Consider the following 23,689-nt stretch of genomic DNA (forward strand, 5'->3'; position numbering starts at 1 on the left):
GAGGGCCTTAGAGGAGTTTGCTAAAATTATAGCCAAGTTTCAAGGCAATTAGGTACCAAACAGGTGACTAGGAGTGACACCCCAAGGATACAGGTATTTTAACCACTTCCAGGAATGCTATAAAATTTAGGGCTAAATCTTTCTGATGGAGCACTAATGATGGACCTCTAAAAGCTCTTGGACTTTCCCACGTGGCCCAGATTCCTTGGAGTTCACTAGAGGTACCTGGCACTTACCAATCAATAATCCTTTTAACTGCCCTTTCATTCTGTCCCTCATTGTCTGCACCTGGCCCCACACCAGGTTATTTCCCACCCTTAATCTTATCTAGATCCCTCCTCTGTCACCTCCAGGTCACCACATGCTATTAGCTACTCCTAGATCACATTCACATTGTCCCCCAGTCTATTTGTATAAAAGCATCTATCTTGCCTTCATTAAATTGCTCAGATTCTTGAAATATGGCCTGCTTATCAATACAAGTGTCACAAATGCTCAGGTTCTTAAAATCCCACTGGCTTCTATTGGTGAAACAATAAACCATGTCTCTGACTGAAAGAAAGCTTGAGTGATTGAATTCTTTCAAGGCAGGACCTGTGCCTTTTGCCCTTGAATTTTGTGGTTCCCATCACCCCAAGTCCTTCTCCAGCCAAGGCCAGATGGTATGTAAGCCTCCCCTCTCTCTCTACATTTATCTGGCTTGCCTGGAGAAGCCCTGGATTTTTGTAGCTGATTAGTGACCAAGAATGATGTGCAATACACTAGCTTCTACCTCATGAGATTCTTTTTGATCATGAAAAGAGTTCTTATAGGAGGAAAAGACCCAGGAAGAAATTCAAAGTTAGGGATTGCAGATATATTGTTGTACTGTAGGTTCAATATCATTGACTCCTCCTCACACGCTCCACATTTCAGCTAAAGTTGTCTATTTCCTGCTCCTCATATGTAACATTCCACCTTCCTTCTCTATGGCTTTGCATGGGCTGATTGCCTCTTCCAGGAATTCTGTCTTTCCTCCCCTCAGTCTCCTATCCAGACCCAGCTCAAGTGTTGATGCCTACAAGTGGCCTTTCCTGATCCTTCCAGCTTTAGTGCACAGTGGCACAGTGGATGGAATGCCTGACACGGAATTACAGAGACCAGAGTTAAATCCTGCCTACTGTGTGACCCTGGGCAACACTCAACCTTTCTCAGACTCAATTTCTTCATCTGTAAAATGAGAAAATAAGAGAACTTACCTTACAGAATTATTGCAAAAAACTAAAATGAGATAACATATATAAAATATTTTGGAACTCTTAAAGCACCATATAAATGCTTTTTATTATTAATTATTATCATTATAGTCTCCAACTCTGAATTGTTTGTATTTATTATATTTGTTTTGTTTTTTACCCATTTAAATGTAAATTCCTTGAGAGTCAGGATTGTTCCACTTGCATTTATATTCCTTGTGCCCAGAAAAGAGCCTGGTGTATAGTAGAGGCTTAATAAATACTTTTCAAAACTGAATTGATGTATAATATAGTAAATGTTGGTGTTCCCCTCAATTCTGAATGAGAGTCAGACCTGCTGTTCAGAAAAAAGGATTATTTCAAATTAAATTAAAACAACTCATTTAAACATAGTCTTAATTAAAACAAATTGACTGTTTCCCAAATGCTGCCTGAGTTTTGATATAATCCCCTGAGAAAACAATGATGACTGCTCTCCCATCCTCCAGGACATGTCAAAATGTCATCAAAGACATTTCTGATGCAAAATCAGCCCATGCATACAGCTTTCTGAGAGGAACCATATGCTTTTGGGGAAAAAAAAAGTAGAGAAAGGATGGATGACATGCTATTTATAACCCTCAACAATATGGAGTTTGTCTAAAGAATAATGCAACAAAGTCATCTGGATTTTGGTTGTCCATTATTTATTGATTATGATAAATATTTATTTAGTGCCTACAGTGCTGGGGCTATGTGCGCCTCTGCTTTACAAATGAATGAATGACAATAACAAGTCAAGGTGACTGAATTCCAACCCTCCATCCATGCAATTTACATGAACACAATACACCAAGGAAGTGGGCCTCCAAATCAGCAAGGGTTTCTAATTCAGAAAGAAACTGATTTCTTATATCATTGGGAAGAGGAGGGAAAATATGCAGAGTCCTTTATGGAGAAGATTCCAGCATGGTGCTATAAAAGGATAGATGTCTCTAGCCCTCTTTATAAAGGTAACAGTGCTCTCCTTAGATCATTTCCCTTTTTTAGTTATATGAAATCCTCTTAAGTTAGGGATCTGAATCATTCCAAATTTATAGTTGGGAAAACTGAAGTATGGAGAAATCAAGTTACTTTCTCTGAGTATTACTGGAAGAGACAGAGTTGGGACTAGAAAGTGGAAACACCAGTCTCCAGTGCAATGATCCCATCCTGGAGCTAGATGGGACTTGAGAGCCGTGTAGTTCAAGTTCAAGATCCTGATTTTAGAGGAGATGAGTGAGTGAATGCATGCATGAGTAAATGAATGGAGAGCATTACCAAGCTTCTACTATTTACTGTGCTTGTTCCATAGATGCAAATACAAAAGAAAGTCCCTGCTTCCATTGGTGAGTTAAGGAGCAAGTGAGGAAGATTTCTTGGATGGGGAAGTGGGGGCTGTCACGTTCTGCTTTATAGGATGCTATGTCTTAATGCTTGCTTTAGTCTGAGCCTTTAAATTTTAATAAACTATAAACGGAGAAAATGAATATGAGGTTATTGAGGGCAAAGACTGTTCCAACTGTGTCTCTATATCCCCAGTCCTTGACAGAGCACCAAAGCACTTAAAAATGCTTGGTGATTGACTGATCATTCAGGAAATGTTTTTCCAGGTTAGGGACTGTTTCTTAGGGGTCCTTATCATGTTAGTGTTATGAATCCCTCTGGCAATCTGGTGAAGCCTATGGACCCCTCAGAATAATGATTTTAAATGAGCAGAATAAAATATATAAGATTACAAAAGAAACCAAATAAACTGAAATTCAGTTATCAAAACATTAAAAATAAAACCACAAGTTCATAAACCCCAGACTTAGAATCCCTGGCTGATCATTTCTTTTTCTTCATCTACTTCTTCTGACTTTCAGTAATTCTACCTTTCATAATACTCTCAGTTTTCATCACATTTTGCTCAGCTATGTTACTCCAGACAATTCATTTCAAATTTTTGAAGTCCCTGATTCCTCTCAGTTGAAGATAATAATCAGACATTAACTAGTAATTTTAGCCACCAGAAGCAGCATATGAATCTTACACCCTGAAAGCAGCTTTTTAAGATGAATGTAACAGGGAGGGGAGATAGAGATGCTGGGACATTATCTACAATGGTCAGAGGTTTCATGACAATGTTGGAGATAATAGGAATGATCCAGAGAGGAGCTCCCATTGGGTATAACTGCTGGAAAGAGGAAAAAACCACTATCTGATAGCTTCCTACTTTATTTAAATATTTTTACTAAGTGATACACTTAGTTGTTTCTAGGTTCCTGAAAGAATGAAAGTGACATTGGCGTCCTTTTTTAAATTTCTATGCCCTGATTGCTTGACACTAGTCACAGTTCTGAAAAGAATCGTTGTACTTCCTTCATCTCACTGGGTTGTTATGGGAGAAGTGCTTTGTAAATTTTCAATTGCAATAGAAGTGGAAATAATTATTGGTCTAGTCCCTTTGCTTGATCAAGACTCAGTTTTCTCATCTGTAAAATAGGCTTGATAATCCATATCCTACCCACCTCAGAGAATCAATGTGAGGAAAGCATTTTTTAAACTGTAAAGTGCCAAGGAAATGTGGGTTGGCAGTATTTCCACAGCAAGGCTTGTTAATTGGTAGTCCTGATTCTCATTAAGAAATAAGTTAATACCTGGTAAGTTCAAGTTCAGGTCAAATACCCTTAAACAATTTACACCAGCGTGTGACACTCTACATGGACCTCTGAAGCTTTGTAAATGACTAGCAATTAAATACATTAGCTATACAGTGGGAGTTGGCTTTGTTTTGAATATAATTTTAAGTAAAATCTGTTTTAAAAAAATCCCAACCTAAAGAGGAAAATGGCATGTTCAATCAACAAATTTTAAGCTAATTTAATAGTTATGTTAAAACTAAAAGTTTTTTTTAATGGTCTTAGTTTTCATGATTAACTATTTGACCAACTAATATTTGCTCATAAGCTTATTGCCTGGCTTACTTAGCACAAATTGTATCTTTACCATTCTTCCATTCTGGATGCTAGCTCTAACACTGCAGGAAAGTCTTTTCAAGAATGAGCTCCACAACTCACCAAAAAGGGCAGGGAATGTATTGTTTTGTATTTGTAATCCTAGCACTTAGCACAGTTCTTGGCACATAGTAAACAGTAAATGCTTTTCATCCATTGATCCATTCATTCATTCATTCACTCATATATGTCCAATGGCATAACACTCTCTCACCAGCCTCAAGTCCATCTACATGGCAATAGGAGGAAATAGTCATTCAGACATTCATTCCTCTAAGGAGAGACTATCCTTGGAGTGCATAAGCATGAATTGGGCCTTACTCATTGCAACTATGTATTGAATTATCGGGCTACCCCCTAACAGCCCAGGGCCCAAAAGGAACATCTTATCTATACTCCTCAAAAGGTGAGTTGCTGGGAAGGAGATGCATCTGTAGCATTTTCGCTATGGATTTCCAACCATAGCCACTAGGAAACAGAACTGCAATATGATTTTGGTACCATCAACTATAGATGGGAGAAACCTAAGGTACATGTGGAGACAGATAATTTGTTTTTAAGAGAGGCTGCCAATGGACTCTTTCATTTTTTCAAGATGTTTGTCTGACACATTGGCTAGCTTTTCACTCTCTTTATCAAAAGGAACAGGGTCAGGAACTTGTCTTAGTTTTTCCTTGTCTCCACGTGGATCCAACATGACATTAGGGTTGACATTCTATCCAATAGTGACCTTTATTTTTCAATCAATAAGCATTTACTAAATATCTCCTATGTTTGCTAGCCAACTTGTCGCACCTCAGAATCACCTGAATGATTATTGCTCTTTCCAATACAGTGGGAAAGTATAATTTGGGTGTTTAAATACAATCTCCCCAAACTACACATCACAAATCTGTTATGATCATTTAGCTATTCAAATTCAGATATTAAAGGCTTTTAAATATTTTGGTTTCAAATTTCTCCATCTAAACAAAGATAATAAGGATATTCATCTTCTCCACATTTCTTTTTAAATCTTTAAACAACAAAAATCAGTTGTAAAGTTAAGAAAGGAACATTGGAGAAAAAGGTGAATCACAAGCATTACAGAGACCAATGGGTTGCCTTCATTAGACACATGCATTTGCTGGGCTTCTTTGGAGGCACATATCAGATTTCTTTAAATAATCTTTTAGGTTCAATTTAGTAAAAATGTATTGCTTTATAAACTGCACTACAACATGTCATTTTAAATCTGGGGTTGTACTATGAAATTTCCATCTGTGTTTTCTTCAAAAGAGAGAGTTTTAAAAATAACAAAGTAATGACTTCCCTTGAGTCATGGGCCCTCTAGAAAAATTCATTAAGTGGAATTAGATAAAGGAAAAATGGATGGAATGAAAATTAAATTTTGAAAAATTTCATTCTGTATTTGTGATTTGAACATCCACAATAATTATGCATGTATAATGTGACTCTTTGTATTATCCTGTTCTAAAAAATGGAGCCAAACGAGTGTGGCCACAGCTTCCCCACTACTCTATTGTTCTGGGTTGCTATACTAATCTAATCTCCTTGCAGTGATAACACAGCCATCAGGAGCTGCTCTTCTGGGTTTACTGTATGAGTGCTGACCTTTTCCAGTTCATTCTTTCAAGAAATCAGAAGCCTAGAAGTTCAGCAAAGCCAATAACCAACCAGCCTGCACATTTTTTTTCTTCAAACAAATAAAACATTCCCTTGACAGCCTTCACCTTGTGTGCTCAACACCTACGTTATTGATTTTCAATTTGTTCTTTTCTCTTCTTTGCAGGTGTCCAGAGATATGATAAAGGACTGCTCGGCTCCGTCTCCGGGCTGTGTCAAAGTGGGACCCAGCTCTGCCTCTTCCTTTGGCTTTGTCTGTGGAGAAACAACACTCATTAAGTACAAAGAGTGGGTCTACTGGAGTTTGCAAACACCATGCCATTTTGATATACCTTCTCACCTAGGCATGTGTTTGTAGCCCCTCAAAGGACATGTCACCTCCCAGGTTCCACTTAAATTAGGACCATTTTCCATTTTGTAGGACCATGGATTTAGATCTGCAGGGAATCATAAAGTCCATTGAATACAGCTCACTCTATGGATGAGGAAACTGAAGCACAGATAGGTTCTGTCTTGCTTAGGGTCACACAGCTAGTGTCTAAGGCAAGATTCAAATACAGACTTTTCAATGCCAAATCCATTCAAAGAAAATGGTTAGCTGAGAGACATTATGAGGTTAAGACTTCACTGGAACACCAGTCCTCATTCCTCCAATGGCTATCTCACTCACAAATAGGTTATTACCTAAATAACAATAATGCAAAATGTTGGAAAAAAACATTAAAATACAAACAACTAGGTGATTTTGTTTTTGTAATTTTTGTTTGTTTGTTTTGGTTTATATGTGTGTTTTACTGAAACCAAGTTTCAAATAAGAATAATTTCTGTTTCTCCTATCTCCCATTCCATCTCACTGAACTAACTAGTGGTTTTGTAATTTGCATTTAGAAGATGATTCTTCTGAGTTGAATACTTTTTAGACCCCTATAGAATAATGTACATCATTGCCCTTGACCGAAAACCTTCCATACTCCTCTACCTGTGTGACTCTTGGCAAGTTCTTCACTTTTCTGGCCTCAGTTTCTTTATCTGCAAAATGAGGGAGTAGACTTGGATGGCCTCTGAAGTCCCTTCTAACTCTAAATCTATGATTCTATGATCTTCCAAGGGTCCTCTGCATAATCATCACACAACAATCATGTACATACATATACCTCAAGATATTCTAAGTGACTTTAAAAAGTTATTTCCATTGTCCAAAGCAGTGATAGATAATGATGACAATAATTTTTTTTATATAATACTTACTATGTGCCAGACACTGTGCTAAGCACTTTCCAAATATTATTTCATTTTGATCATCATAACAATTCTGTGAGGTGGTTGCTATTGTTTTCGTTTTGTTTTTTTTTTACAGTTGAGGAAAAAGGAAACAAAGGTTAAGAAAATAGCCCAAGACAACATAGCTACTAAGTGCCTGAGGCTGGATTTAAACTCATCTTCCTGACTCCAGGTTCTTTTGATTTTATAACTAGTCTAATATACTTTTTATGTTATAAAACATAAGATATCACCTATTAATTTATTGCAAAAATAAATGTATACAATTATAATATTAAGTATCATACTATCATTTTGTATTATTATATTAATTCAGAATTATTAAAAAAAAACTACCATGAACTTCTTCACCTTCACAGAACACTTGAAATCTTAACCATGTGCATTTCTTTACATCTGTTTGATGAGTAAGGTAGCATAAATATTATTATCCTCAATTTACAAGTGAAGAAACAGAGAAGTAACATGAAGTAACCTTTCTAATATCATATCACTAATAAAGTATCAGAGGTAAGATTTGAACCCAGGACCTCCTGAAGCCAAGTGCATTACTCTGTGTCCTATATATTATCCTAGACTTGAACTTCCAATAGCAGCATAGAAACCACAAAGTGGGTCATTTTCAAAAGTCCATTTCCCGCTTTGGTGTCAGCAGGAGGATAAACGTAGGGGAGACCAATGGATCGACTGCCTTGTACTACAAAACATCAACTATCTAATTGTCTAGGCCCATGTGGAACTCCAGTCTTTGTCATTTACACTTACGATCTTCAGCTAGCAGTAGATGACTTGGAGAAAGTTTATATAGGGGATGGAAATCCCCTGTGGAGGAGGAAGGGACAGCGTATGTAGCAATGTGATGAGAACCTTGGCAAGCTATGCCTTCCAAGTCTGTTTCAGGGTTTGAAACTCTGCAGGTCCTGAAAATCATTGTTATTAGTTTACTCAGGGACAATTAGGTCTAGAGATTGCTTCATGCTTCATGGCTGGAATGCCAATCCCATAATTTCTAGGGAGGGTTAGAACTTCCAAGAAAGGTTAGATTAGTCAGCCATTCTTATCCCTGAAGGCCAATCTAATCCAGATCAGAAGTTTACCTAGTAAACACAGAGAAAACAAAGAGCACATCCCAACCTAAAGGTTGATCTCCAGATCACCAGGAGAGATCAGCTATAATTATCTTTAAATAAAAACATCAAACATTTATTGACCTATTTAAGGTGTGCCAAGTACTTTATACACATTCTCATTTGATCCCCCTAACAACCTTGGGGTAGGTGCTTTCATTAACCCCATTTTATAGATGAGATAACTTAGTCACAAAGATTAGTGAATTACCCAGGACAACAGAGCAAATAAGGTCCTTAGACAGCATTTGAATGTCACACATTGTTTCTACTGTGCCACCCAGCTGCCTGATAGATAAAATCTTACTTTATAGGAGCACAGAAGGGTTGGCCTAGAACAGTCCTGTTGGACCACCTAATTCTGGTTCCTGGTTTTATGGATGAAGTAACAGAGATTAGTAGCACAAGTGTCATTGTCCCTATTTCATTGATGAGGGACCTTGAGGATCTGCTAGGAGAAAATAACTTGGAGTTCATTCAGGTTATTAGTGACTGAGATTCAATATAGTTGATGCTGCCATTCTGTTTTCTTATTTGAGATTTATAGATTTCCTAGCATGTAGAAAGTTCAGCCTTTGCCTTTTCCTAATAAAGAATCTCATTATTAGCTGACTATTAGGTATTGATGATCTGAGGTAGCAGGGAAAGAAGGAGTGTCATGGCTCATTTGTTACCCTGCCTCTTCAGACACACACAGACACACACACAGACATACACACACACACACATGTACACACACACACTCAGAGGCATGAACATATACTAAATATTGTGTTGGCCTTGACAGAAAGCAAGCTCCTTGAGGACAGGTACTGTCTCTTTTTGTATCTGTCTCCACTGCTTAGCATAGTGTCTGGTACAAAATCAATTCTCAATAAACACATGTTGATCAATTAACCAGTTAAGGCATCCTTCCATCTAGAAATATATTGTTAAATTTCTTCAGGCATAGACTCATGAGTTGGAAAGGACCTTATGGATACTCTAGTGATTCCCACCTCTAAGCACAAGTGAGCAAACTGAGGCTTAGAGCACTTAAGTGAATTGCGCAAGGTCACACATCTAATAATTATATAATTATCATTCAGGATTCAAATCCAAGCCTCCTGACTTTGAGCCTCTTCAACATGCTATTACTTACCAACCTTCCTTTTACTTATACTTTCATCCAGATCCTTTATTCAAAACAAATTTTCATGCCTTGTTACAATCCCCAAATTGATAGATTAGTTTATTTCATCATTTATATTCTAGGAGGGCTACTTCTATGACTATAGGCAAGAAAAAGTAAATACTTAGAACAGAAATAGTTAGTTAGGTGATACTGTATATTTCAACAGATCCAGTAGAATCAGATTGTACTTCCTTCCTGCTGTCCAGCCACGTAATCTGTCCCTTGGCTGTCATCTTAGCATATTCACCATAAGAACCTCGGATTCTACCTGTGGAATCACCCTGGGCCCTGACAGGTCATCTTTTCCCCAGAAATAGTCCTAATCTGCACCTCTAGGCCATTTCCATTTCATGTTGCTACTCTGGTATTCCCTTCCTCCCCTTTCCCACCCTCTCTTCAGCTACTCTTTATGTGCCGTTTTCCCCACTGGGATGCGAGCACCTCGATGGCAGGAACTACTTAGCTTGCTTGTATTTGCTAGTGCTTAACAGAGTGGTTCACAGTAAACACTTCATCTCTCTCTCTCTCTCTCTCTCTCTCTCTCTCTCTCTCTCTCTCTCTCTCTCTCTCTCTCTCTCCTATTTCCAGGAAAAAGAAAACCTAATCTTTAAAAAATTTGTTCTTTACAGGTATTTCAATTGATTTAAAAAAAAACCCACCTGATTTTTGACATTCTGTGGATGGTTTAGGGTACCTGTTTTCAACTGCTCTGCTAAGCCTAAGGTTTTCAAACTTGATGGTGTGTGTCATGGAACCCTTTGGCAGTCTGCTGTAACCTATTAACCTCTTTTCAGAGTAATGTTTTTTTTAAAAAATATATATAATGCTTAGGATTTAAAAAGTATCAATTATATTAAATAAAGATGTAATTTTTCCCACCCAAATTAATTGACCCACCAGAAATCCATCTGTAGACTACTTGTGGGACCCTGAATTCCAGATTGAAGAATCCCTTGTTTTTTCATTTCCCTTGATCACAAACCTAGGATTGGTACTGATTGACCTCAGTCATTTTATGAAGATTAAGCCACCAAAAGGGAGAGGTTGGAATACTTTTATACAGTCATAGAAGGAGAAAAGAATCATTGTGGGGGGTAGAGTTTGTGCTTGCCATGCCAAAACATTTCCTACCCACCACAGGAAACTGGTCACTCACTGCAGAAGTTGGTAGTGCTAAGGTAAAACACAAGAGGGATGAAAAATGTTTAATTAGGCTCTCTTATAGACTCCTTGGGCTATTGTCAGGGAGGATTTTACTATCAACAATAATGATTATAATACTATTATTAATAAAATGATAAATTAACTAATCAATAATTAAGAAAAAACTAGCATTTATATAGCACTTTAATCCTCACAACAATCCTGGGTGGTGAATGCAATCATCTTCATTTCACAGATCAGGAAATTGAGACAGTGATTAAGAGACTTTATCAAGGTCACACAGTTAGGAAGTGTTTAAAGCTGTATTTGAACTCAAGTTCTTCCTGACTCCAGGTCCAAAACTCTTATCCACTGCCATCTAGCTGCCTCCTTGATTTTGACACCAAATTAAGATTTCCATGTCAATTTTAAAGGTTAGCCTTCTAACAAAACTTTATTAATAAGAACAGGGTTTGGATAAGCTGTCTTGGGAAGAAGAAAGTAAGGTATCTATATATTAACCTAAGATTTTTTTTTAATTTCTCTAAAGAATTAACCATTTAGATGTTTGTTAAAGTATGCTACGGTTTCATTTTTTTTTTTACATCAAAAGAAATAGATATGTATGATTATAGATCTGAGTGGGTTCAAGGAGAGCCCTATACTTTAGAACTCTGGGAAAATCTCATTGATAGGCCTCAGTAGGAGATCATGGCACCTAACTACCACCTGGTGGCAGCATACCTTTAGTGAAGGGTCATAACAGGCACATTTTTCTTTTTGGTTGGGCAATGGGGTTAAGTGACTTGCCCGAGGTCACACAGGTAGTAAGTGTTAAATGTCTGAGGCCAGATTTGAACTCAGGTCCTCCTGACTCCAGGGCCAGAGCTCTATTCACTGTGCCACCTACCTGCCCTGATAACAGGCACATTTTTAAAAATTAACTTAATGTAAAATATTACATTCAAATCAACAAGGAGTTATCAAGTGCCTCCTATATACCAGACACTGCTTCTGTTACAAAGACAAAAATGAAACAGTTCCTGCACTCAGGAAGCTTATATTCTCATCATGACCTGCCAGCTATTTGAAGGAAAGTCAGAAAGCAGTAACAAAAGTTTTTTCGATATGTGTTTTAGATTTGGAAGGGTATAAACTATATTTTTCTTATATAGTGGTCATCAGGAAAAAGGAATCCATTTCCCTGAGCATATGGAACAGTGTCACTTTGGAGATGAAATTGAAGAAGCCATTCTTCTCAATGACAAGGACCTGGTGCTGGTAGAGCTTTTTCTGAGTGAGACCTAGGGGGTCATGGAGCAAGGGTATCAGTCTCTACTCCAGGACAGACTTAAGAAAAAGCAGACCCCCATGCCTCTGGATTCAAACTGAAAAAGGTCTCGGTACGAAAACTGTTCAAGGGAAAGCGTCACAGTAGGGTCTGGTAGAGGGGAGCAGAAGACCAATTTCTCTAGACCTCTTATGAGGCCACATCCTAACAGGATTCCAGGTTATTTTACACTAACATCCCATCCTTTCTTCCTCAGTCCTGTCACTGCTACTTTTACTCAAACATATACTTAGCAACTTCCTGTCCTTAATAAAAGTTCATATCATTTGAATAGATTTAGTTAGCACAGTATATAATAGAAATAGTACTGCATTTGAAGCCAGAAAATCTGGGTTCAAATCTCAACACCATCACTAATGACCTGTTCCATCATGGAAAAATCACTTCAATTCTCTGATCCTCATTTTCTCCATCAGTCCAATGAGTGCTTTGGGCTAAATGAGCTCCTTAGAAAGCTCTTTCTAGTTCCACATCTGTGATAGCATGACAGTAAATCTTTGTGGGCCTGATGGGTTTTTGAGTTTGTAAGCAAACTTGGGACTTTATGAAGTTTAAATTGTGCTGACTGCATCTAGCAGATTCCCATGATGTAAGCTGAATGGCTTGAATGGGTTTATGAAAAGGATAAAGTGCTCTCAGATGTCAATAACCTTCACTTTTGCTGAGTATCAAGTAAATAAATCAGAAACATGAAATTAAATGTCCCAAGAAATTCCCATTAGTTTGAAGTAAGTACTTAGTAAAATATGTTTAGCAGGCAATATTCTAGAGAGGGTGTGTTAAAACCAGCCTTTCATGGTGACAAGTGAGGATGACTGATTAAGAAGGTAGAGGAGGGAATTAGGGGGCAGATAAGATTTTATGAAAACATCACCCTTTGAAGTGTATCATGGGCAAGTGTCTACTGGAGTTCAGGACTTGGACTCAGTTTAAATCCTGTTTCAGATTCTTACAATGGGCAAGTCACTTAAAATTTCGGCTCAAGTTTCCTCATCTATAAGAAACGAAGGCAAGAAAGGAGGAAGGGAGGGAGGAAGGATGGGATGAAGAAAGGAAGGGAAAAGGGGAGGAAGGAAGAAAATGAGGGAGAAATGGAGAGAGAGGAAAGAAGGAGGGGAAAAGTAAAAAGAAAGAAGCATTTATTAAGGACCTACTATATGCCAGATATTATGCTTTGTTTTACAAACATTAACTCATTTGTCATCACAACTCTGAGATAAAGGTGCTATTATTTTCCTTATTTTATGATTGAGGAAATGGAGGGAGACAGTGCTTAAGTGGTGTGCACACTCACATGGCTAGAGAGTGTCGGAGACCATATTTGATCTCAAGACTTCATTAATTTAGGCCCAGTGCTGTATCCACTGAATCACCTACTAGTAATCCCAGAAGATGGGGATAATAATAGCACTTACTTCATAGGACCATTTGGAAAAATCAGAGTGAGATGATAGAGTTAAAACATTTTGCAAATCAAAAAATTCTGTGTATCTGCCAGGTATATTCAAAGGTAGCAATGGTTTGGTGGATCAGACTGCTGATGTTAGGATGACCTGTGTGCATTACCTTCTTTAGGCACTTGTGAGCTGTTCGCACCATGGGCAAGTTATAACCCCCCTGAGGCTCAATTTCCCCATCTATCACATTGGGGGGGGGGTTATCTGCAACCTACTTCACAGGATTTTGTGAGGTTTAAGTGAGATAACATATGTGAAATGCTTTATAAACTTTAAGGTACCTTAAAATGGCACGTATTAATATTTGCCAGAACTACCATTGTTAACTCCTTATTCAATTTTAGACCTTTCATAAGTTTTGAAAGCTGGCTTGTTTCTTGTGATCTACTCAAAAATTCAAACCTATTAAAAGAAGGTAGTGCCTGGCATGGTACTTAATAAATGTTGATTGACTGACTGATATTTAGTTTATTTGGTTTTCTTTAAACTGTTTTAGGGATTGGTGACCTTCTTCCATATTTGTATCAATGCTGTCTGTAATTTTTCAAATGGGACCAGAAATTTCAACAATATTATTCCTAATGTCCATTGGTCACAAAGAAATTCATGCACATCGTTATTACTCCATACGTAGAGGCAATCTATTAAAAAAGCATTTTTATTCTCTTATTATGTGTCAGGTGCTGTGCTAGGTTCTGGGAAATCAAAGACAGAAGCAAAACAACCCCTGCCCTCAAGAGGCTTACTTTCCATGTAAATATATAGGTATATATGGAATAGATAAAAGGTGATTTGGGGTTGCTAAGGGTATCAACAGATTCAAGAATGTTGGACCTGGAATCAGGAAATCTGGTTTCAGACACTAGATATGTAATCCAGGGTGAGTCACTTTTCCTCTCTTTGCCTCAGTTTCCTCAACTGTAAAATGGAGAGACTATTAGCACCTTCTTCCTAGGGTTGTTGTGAGGATCAAGTGAGTTAAATGTAAAGTGCTTAACACAGTGCTTGGCACATAATAAGTGCTATGTAAATGTTAGTGATGATGATGATGATATGATGATGATGATGATAAATGCTAGCCATTATTCTCAAAAACCTTTCTGTAGAAGGTGGTATTTTGACAGAGTTTTGATGGAAAGTAGTGTGATAAAATTTTGGAGGGCTGGGATTGGAGCCAGGAAAACCTGGGTCCATATCCCCTTTGTTACACTTACTGTGTGGTCCCAGGCAAAACACCGAGCCCCTCTGTGTCTCAGGAAACTCCCTAAGATGTACCTACTAAGTCATGGGCAGGTTCCAGTCTGTATAGATAAAGGAAGCTGTCATACCAAGAGTTCTCCACACGCCTGAAATCACGGATCCTTCATGTAGTCACGAATTAACTGAATCACTAATCGACTCTTCAGTTTTTAGTAGTTCTAAGGGGAAAAAAAAGACTTAATGGAAGGAGCAGGCTCTGGGGACAAATCCTCCAGAGACTTCAGTAGCAGTGATGATGAATAATAGAATGTCAGAGCTGGAAGGGTTCCGAGAACATATCATCCAGCTACCTCATTGCACAGAAGAGGAAATCTAAGGCCAGACAAGAGTAAATAACTTGAAGAGGTCACACTATTGTTACGTAAAAGAGCAACAATCTGAACCCAAGTTCTTTGCCTCCAAATATGGTGTTCCTCCATTTATCATACTGTTTCTCAGTCTTTGTACCCCCAGAGGACATGATTTATTCATATATAAAAATAGCTAGCTTTATAGAAATCAATAACAATTATAGGAGCTATCACTTATATAGTACTTTAAACTGGCCCTGTGCTTTACATAAATTATCTCATTTAATGTAAATAGTAGACAGTTGTCTACATGGACTGCTATTTGAGTTGTGACAAAAAGCTCTCATGTCCCAAATCTCTTACTTCCAATGTCATCCTGCTCTAGGATAAGAATTCTTAACCTGAGGTCTGTGAATAGATTTCCCAGCAGATCCATGGATAGATTTCAGGGCGGGGAATCTATGAACTTAAATGGGAAAATCATTGCACTTTTATTTTCACTAATATAAAACAGACATTTAATATTTCCTTCAAGTATTTGAAAAAATATTCTTAGAAGGGGCCTATAGGTTTCATAAGATTACCAAATGGTTTCATGATAAAAAAAAAAAAAGGTTAAGAACTCCTACCCTAGAACCCTTACTTGCTACCATTAAAAGTTTCTTTTTTTTGTCTTTTTTTTTTGTGGATTATGATACCTTCTCCAAGAAGGACCCCATTATAATGTAGATCACTCACTGGAAAAAACAATATGACAAAGGCTCATATATTTATATCCAGAAGGATACTCTGAGGTCATCCAATGGTCTTATTTTAAAGAAGATGAAATGGTGTTTTAGGGGGCTGGAATGCCTTGGTCAAGGTCATTTAACCAATAAGCGGCAGAGTGAGGATTTGAACCCATGTCTTCTGATTCCAAATCAACAGAGCATTTCTACTTCACTATGCAGCTTCTCATATTAAGTCATTAGGAGCTATTTCCACATTAGCACAAAGAATTTTATTAGATTAGCTGGTAATAGAGTACTGGACATGGTATTCTTGACTTGGGAGATAAGAAAGGGGCACCCTCTATAAAGGGTAATCCTGGGAGACACTGAGCATCCCATCAGGGAGAAAAATAGGAGCAGAGCAAGAAGTATGTGCTTGGGGGAGAGGTACTTTGAGGGATTCTAATAATTTAAAACAAAAAAAAAATAGGGTGGGTAAAATCTAGTTTCCACTCCCACCCTATTTTTTTTCTCTCAAAGGCTTCGGTTGTATGAAAGATAAAACCAAGAGTGGACATGTGGCACTCATTGGAGACCAAACTATGAAGTGGGCAAAGCTATAGAGGGTACCTCTTTCTTATATATTTTAATAAGAACAAATATCAAATCATACACTTGGGTTTGCAAATCCAATTTCTTTAGTACAAGATGGGGCAGGCATGTATAGGCTTTAGTTCACCATAAAAAGGATGTAGGGGGCACCTAGGTGTGTAGTGGATAGTGTACCAGGCCTTGAGTCTAATCTCTGATGCTCTCTGTGTGACCCTGGGCAAGTTATTTTCACCTTATTTGCCTCAGTTTCCTCATCTGTAAAATGAGATAGAGAAGGAAATGGCAAATCACTTCAGTCTCATTGCCAAGAAAACAACTAAAGGAGTCATAAGATTCAGATATGATGGAAAAATAACTAAACAACAGCAACCACAAAAATGATCTAAGAGTTTTGGTGGGCTATAGGTTCAATATGTGTTAACAGTGGCAATATAACAAGGACAATTAAAATTTTTTCAACACAATGCACTACACACAGTAGTTGATAATTAAATGTTTGATCATGAAATAATGGAATAGATTAGAACCAAACACATATGGCAATTTAATATTTGATAAGCCTCAAAACACAAATGCTATCCTGGGGAAAAGATAAGAAGAATTTCTGGGAACACTAGAAAACAGTATAGTGGAAAGTAAGTGGAGAGCATAGTGGAGAGTGATATTTTAACATAGATACAATTAATTTCAAAATGGACAAACTATATATTTAAAATCAAACCCTGAAATTTAAGGGAGAGTAAAAGTCTGTATAACTCACAATTTCATGTAACAGAAGACTGTTATTACCAAACAGGTTAAAGGAAATCATAAAAGATAAAAGGGACAGTTTTGATTATGTAAAATTAAAGCTTTTGTACAATCAAAATCAATTTAGCAAGAAAAGAAAAAAAATTATACAGATTAGGAAAAATGACTTTATGTTAAATGTCCCTAATAAAAGTCTAACATCAAAAATTTATAGGGAATTTACTCAAAACCATGACATTAAAAGCTATTCCATCTATCTATCTATCATCTATCTATCTATATCTATCTATCTATCTATCTATCTATCTATCTATCTATGTTTATCTATTTAGCTATTGATATATAACAATATTATTTCAAATAGCAAAAACCTAGAAACAAAATGTACATGCAATATTTGGGAATGTGGGAATAGCTTAAGTGGTGACATATAAATATAACAGCATACAGTGAGTCTGTAATTAGTGTGTATACAAGGACACTCTCCAGGTCTCTCTTAAGAACTTTGGAATTGGTTGTGTGACAAGGGAGATGCTGGCAGAGGACCATTCAGTGTGGCGCACCATCATCAGAGAAGGTGCTGTGCTCTATGAAAAAAGCAGAATTGAAGTAGCTCGAAAGAAATGTGAGATGCACAAATTTCGACAATCCACCCCAAAGGTTCACGTGGACTATTTGTGCCTGACATGTGGCAGAGCATTCCAAGCTTATGTTGGTCAGATGCATTGTAACTTCACTCTGAAATAGTGATGTCATTTTGGTCCTCTTCGAGAAGGTAGAACAACATCCAACCAATTAGTGTGTATAACGAAACCCCTGAGGTAGTCATATGTACTCACATCTTCACTATTCAAAGCTATAATCATGTAAAATAAAATTATTTTTTCTAGTCCAATAGAAATATGCAAGTGTGAATTTAAATAATGCAATTTACTTAATATATGTACTTAATGGGATTCATCAATGAAGACCCAGATATAGGCCCATGGCACATGAATGACCAATGTGAAGAATCTAAGAGAAAGAGAGAGAGAGAGAGAGAGAGAGAGAGAGAGAGAGAGAGAGAGAGAGAGAGAGACAGACAGACAGACAGACAGACAGACGGAAAGACAGACAGATAGACAGAGACTTGTGTGAACTGATGCATAGTGGAGAAAAAAAGTACCAAAATAAAAATATGATCATAATGTATAGTAATGTCAATGAAAGAAATGCTGAAAGACTCCAAAACTTAGGCCAAACATAATGGGCAATATGGTTCCATATGTTTAAAATTATATAAATATTAAAAATATTATACACACACAATCATTTCATTAGATATTTTAAAGCATTTTTTTGGAGAATGGAGTTGGGATTGGGGGTGAGAAATTGTGTGTTTGTTAAGAAGTATCAATATATGTGTCAAAATAAAATCTATTAATGAAAGAGGAAAAAGTTATATTTGATGAATGAGAACAGAGAAACTAGCTAATACATTTAAAATCAAGCAGAATTTTTATTTTATTTTTCCTGGGTTTTTTTTTTTTGGTCTATGTTCTCTTCTGCAACATGGCTAATATGGAAATATGTTTTGCATGACTGGGCATGTACAATCTCTATCAAAGTTCTTGCCTTCTCAAGGATGGGGGAGGGAAGGAAGGGAGGGAGTTTGGAACTCAAAATTATAAAAAAAATGTCAAAATTGTTTTTACATGTAATTGAGAAAAATAAAAACATTCTTAAAAAATAAAACCAAGCAAAAGCTGAAATATAATACAAATTGAAGACCTTAGAAAAATTTCAAGATGTCATGAAATCAAAAGATACCATTCTCAGTGATATCAGAAATCATAGGAGAATTGAATAAACTTTTTATGTATTTTTGGTCAAGACTTCTGATTCAATTTCTGGTGAACATGGTGAGCCGCTTTTGGTGGGATTCACTTTTGTAACTTTGAACATCTACTATTTATTTTGTGAAGGTGCATGGTGCAACAGAAAGAACACTAGCTTTGGATTCAGGGGGTCTGGGTTCAAGACCTGCCTCTGATATTTACTACTGGAGTGACCTTGGTCAAGTCTCTGAATCTTCCTGAGCTTCAGTTTCTTCATAGGAAAGATAAAGGTCTTAGAGCAGCTGGTCACTGAGATCCCTTCCAGCTGTAGATCTATTATCTATGTGAGGAAGGCATTTACATTTTATAGATAAGGAAATTGAGTAAGAAGGAATGTAAGGATATGCTCAAGATCACAGAGCAGACAAGTATAGACTGATTTACCTATGCAGATTATTACAACTGTTTTCATATTTTATAGCTTAAGAGATTTCTTTGGATCACTGAGAGGCTAAGTGATTTATCCAGGGTCATATAGGCAATATGAGTCCAAGGCTAGAAATGAACCGTGCCTTCCTGACTTCAAGGACAGTTCCTTAGACATTACACCAGGCTCTATGAAATGCACTATAAATACAGCACAGAATTATTTAGATCCTGCAACAATGTGAAAGGTATTTCTATTACAGAAGAGTTTTAATCCCTCAGTGACCTGAAAAATGAATCTTCCAATATAGATAAACATTAGAACAATGACAGAAATCTCTCTTTTCAGTCTTTGACAATAAATGTGATTGTTGGCTTCTCCACCACCTACAATAACACCCAGAGGAGAGCCATCCATGCTCTGGATGGATCATCTATAGCAGAGTCGTGGGGGGATATAGACAAAGATTGCAAGTGATGAGAAGATATGGATGGGTAACAGTATATACCAGTTCAGCGACTACTATCATTAATGAGATCATTTATTTATCATAGTTTCTGCCTCATGTCACTTGCAGAAAAGTTGGATGTTTTAAAATCCAGTATTGCTAACCTGCTCAGATTGTTCCATGTTTTTGTTGTTACTGTAACCTAAGTGGGAAGTTGTGACTACAAAAGAATACTTTCCTAAAAACCAGCAGATTAAATTCCACAGCCTAATTTCACATGACTGATCACAATATGGTAGGGACTTAATGAACTCAATCTCATTTCATTTTCATTTTATACTTAGGCGCATATGGATACATGACCCTTGCATGGATAGTTTAATCACATAAAATAATGCATGAATCAAACAAAATGATGTGTTTCCCTCAGTCTTGTCCTTTCAAAGAGTACAACCACTCAATCAACTCTAATCCTTGCTATTAGCTTCTATTTATAAGGCTGACATCATTTGGCTGTGGGTATTGTAGACTCCAGTCTCTTCCATGGGATGCTAAAGGGGTAGGTGATTTTCATCTAATACCCCACCCCAACTATGTATTCTTTGATGCAATGCCACGCTTCCTTACTGCTCTTCAAACAAGACAGTCTATCTCCTGCCTCTGGTTATTTTTACTGTCTATCCTCCATGCCTGGAATCCTCTCCCTCCTCATGGCCTTTTCCTGGATTGCCTGGATCCTTTCTAGTCCCAGATAAAACCCTACCTTCTATATAAAGCCTTTCTCAAGCTTCCTTAATTCTAGTGCCTTCCCTCTTCTCATTCTTTCTAATTTATCTTGCCTGTACATAGTTGCTTGAATGTTGCCTCCTGAGGATTGTCTTTTGCTTTTCGTAGTATCCTCAGCACTTAGTACAATGAGTGGTAGATACATACTTGGCACTTAAACTTTAACTGATGGCATGGCTTAGATTCATCTGAATGAACCAGAATCAATAGAATTCCATCTAGAACTATGTGAAGTAGTAGGGGGAGCATAGCAAAATTATGAGCCTTCCTCCATGGAGCTTGCAATATGATAGAACAAACAAGGTATACAGACAGTATAGAAACATACAAAAGTACTTATGATTAAGTGGCAGAATAAATAGAACAGATACTATGGACTCAGGGTCAAGAAGAATTTGGTTTGAATTCTGCTTAAGACAATTATAGTAGCTGTTGGACAGTCACTTCACCTATTGTTGCCCAAGAACAATTAAGTAAATATCACTGATCTCTTAGAGTTGGTTCTTTTGACAATTAAATGAGATGATACCTTAGTGTGTTTTGCTAAATTAAGACCACTAAACAAAAGCCAGTTATTATTATCATCTAGTTCTCATCATGTTGGACAGAGCTCAGGGACAAATATTCTTAGTATAAGCTATAATCCTACATTTATTCCTAAATATTTAATAGTTTGTGAATAGTTGGTCAGGTAAATAATAGATTATTCAACCACAGATTTAAAAATGGAAGGAATCTTAAGAGGCTAGTAGGTGGTAGAGCAGATAGAGTGCTAGACCTGGAGCTAGGAAGACATGAGTTCAAATCAGGCTTTAGACACTTACTTGCTGGATGACTCTGTCAAGTTACTTAAGCCTGCATCAGTTTCCTCATCTGTAAAATGACAATAGTAATAGCAGTGATCTCCTAGTGATGTTGTGAAGATAAAATGAGATATTTGTAAAGCACTTTGCCAACCTTAAATTCCTATCTGAATACTAATTATTATTAGGTTTCTAATCCAATCCCTTCATTTTAAAGATGAAGTTCCAGATCAAATGACTACTTTTCAAATTTGAATATCATCATCATCATCATCATCATTAATAACAGCAGCAATAGCGTGGTGAAGAAAAAATACTATAAATTAGATGACCTAGGTTCAAAGCCCATCCTTACTATGCATGATACTCAGCAAGTAATTTAACTTTTCTGGGTCTCAATTTCTTATCTGCAAAACAAAGGCATTGAGCTTATATGACCTTACAGGGCTCTTCCAACTCTAAAATTGTGTCCTGAATAGGAAGTCAGAGAAGTAAATGATTTATATTGTACAGAATACTCTGGGTAGTCTTAAAAATAGGATCATATTATGTTCATTCCCCAGAGAGAAGAGGAAAAGGGGTAGGCAGAAGCATCCTGATACTCTTTAAAAATTTAAGAGCTAGAACTCTAAAATACATAGATAGAATGATCAAGACAACAAATCTGGGGGGAAAAGTATGAGGGCTCTTGAAACCAAAGCAAGTGACCTTGAAGACAGAGCTTGGCAGTACTATAATATAGGAATTGGTCTCCTGAAAATTCAATGAAACAAAAATCTAAAATACATAGTTTCATGAATAATTACAGAAATTGTACAAAATTATTGGGATGACAGGGTGAAATAAAGATTGATAGATTTCATGAGACAAGAACCTTGAAGAATCCCAGCTTTAACTTAATAAGAAATATATCTGATAATCTTCAGAGCTGTTAAGTAAAATGGGAAAAGAATAATATAAATGGTCAGGAGGAAACAACTCATTTGTCAAAGGGTGTCAGTTCTAACTACCAAAGATGATAAATGAGGAAAGGTTGGACTATAATAGTTCAGAGAAGCGAATAAAAATGAATTTTAACTAGGGATAACATTCTACAAAACTGAGTCTAATTCTAGAGGCAAAAATATTTTTTAACAAGGTCAATGTTTTTTAAGAATTTCTTTATATAAAACTGTCATTATGTGGGCTTTGAGATGCCAAAGCAATAGACAAAAGATAGAAAAGGTAAATAAATCCAAATAGACTGAAAGAGCCCTATAATGATCTACTACTTACCTATTCCAAGATGGGCATGAGGATATTGGTAAGGGACAAGGGTGGGTTAGGGAAATGAAAAGAGGGTGGAATAAGGTAAGAGATTACTTCCAGAAAAAAGATCAGCTACATTTGGTAAGTGCTGACAATACAAAAATCTGGGTCACGGTTTCTAGTTATGAGTCTTTGGAGGGGTGAGAAAGGTGCATCTGATTGGGAGAACATTTTGAATCATATAATCTTAAATACAGCAAGCTTCATAACATTTAGCACTTATTTTTAATGAAAAATCTAATAGTAAAATCTTATAAAAGGGAAGAAACTTACTTTACAATTATAAAGTTAAATGTTGTAGGCTAAAATTAACCACAAAAGGGAAGAGGGTTACAGAATGGATTGGGGAAAAATCTGAGAAGTTTCTGCATGAAAAACCACACTTAAAACAAAAATACACTTACAGATTTAAAACAAAGGGCTAGATCTCAATCTATCTCCAGAGCTAGATTTAGATACAACACCAGCTGAATGTGTCAAAATGTAGCTATCTTTATTTCATATGAGGCAATATTCAAAGATATTATGAAGATAAGGAAATATAGATAACGACATAATAACAATGAACTGTCTGATATAACATCTAAATATAAGAAAAGCTATCTGAATTTCAAAGAGACCTATTTATTCATATAATAATTTTAGGTGATTTCAATATGCCTTTTTCAGACTCAGGCAGATAACCAGAAAGATAAACAAGAACTAAATAATGAGGTTTGAATGGAATGTCTGCAAAGCAGGATTGTAGACCTGTGGCAATTATTAAATATAAAATATTCCTAATTCAATTATTGAATGAGACTAAGATAAATGCTTATTTTCCAACATTTCGCTAGACTTAAAAAAAAACTGAGCTATTCTAGTGCATAATGAACTCACAAATAAATTTGGAAAGGCAGAATAGAAAGCAAACATTTTACAGAGAATTATTAAGACTATATTTAATGGGGAAAACAGGAGCAAAAAAAGTGTAAAATAATTTTACACTAAAAATGAATGGCTCAATGTGAAATCAAAATAGTAAATAAATATGCTAAAGAAAATAAAGATATGCCATGTCACAATTT

At 36.6% G+C, this 23,689-nt stretch overlaps 1 protein-coding gene across 1 annotated transcript in view; it reads right to left on the bottom strand.

The window, feature by feature from the left end:
* Nucleotides 1-23,689, bottom strand: part of KCNH8 (potassium voltage-gated channel subfamily H member 8) — a 388,604-nt gene that overhangs the window by 187,606 nt on the left and 177,309 nt on the right. Inside the window, exon 4 of the mRNA XM_020987205.2 lies at nucleotides 6,006-6,133. Coding sequence (XP_020842864.1) covers nucleotides 6,006-6,133 — 128 coding nt within the window. The remainder of the gene's footprint in view (nucleotides 1-6,005; nucleotides 6,134-23,689) is intronic.

The sequence above is a fragment of the Phascolarctos cinereus genome, unplaced genomic scaffold (genome assembly GCF_003287225.1).
Source record: "Phascolarctos cinereus isolate Bilbo 61053 unplaced genomic scaffold, phaCin_HiC Scaffold_1;HRSCAF=81, whole genome shotgun sequence".
NCBI classification, from domain to species: Eukaryota; Metazoa; Chordata; class Mammalia; order Diprotodontia; family Phascolarctidae; genus Phascolarctos; species Phascolarctos cinereus.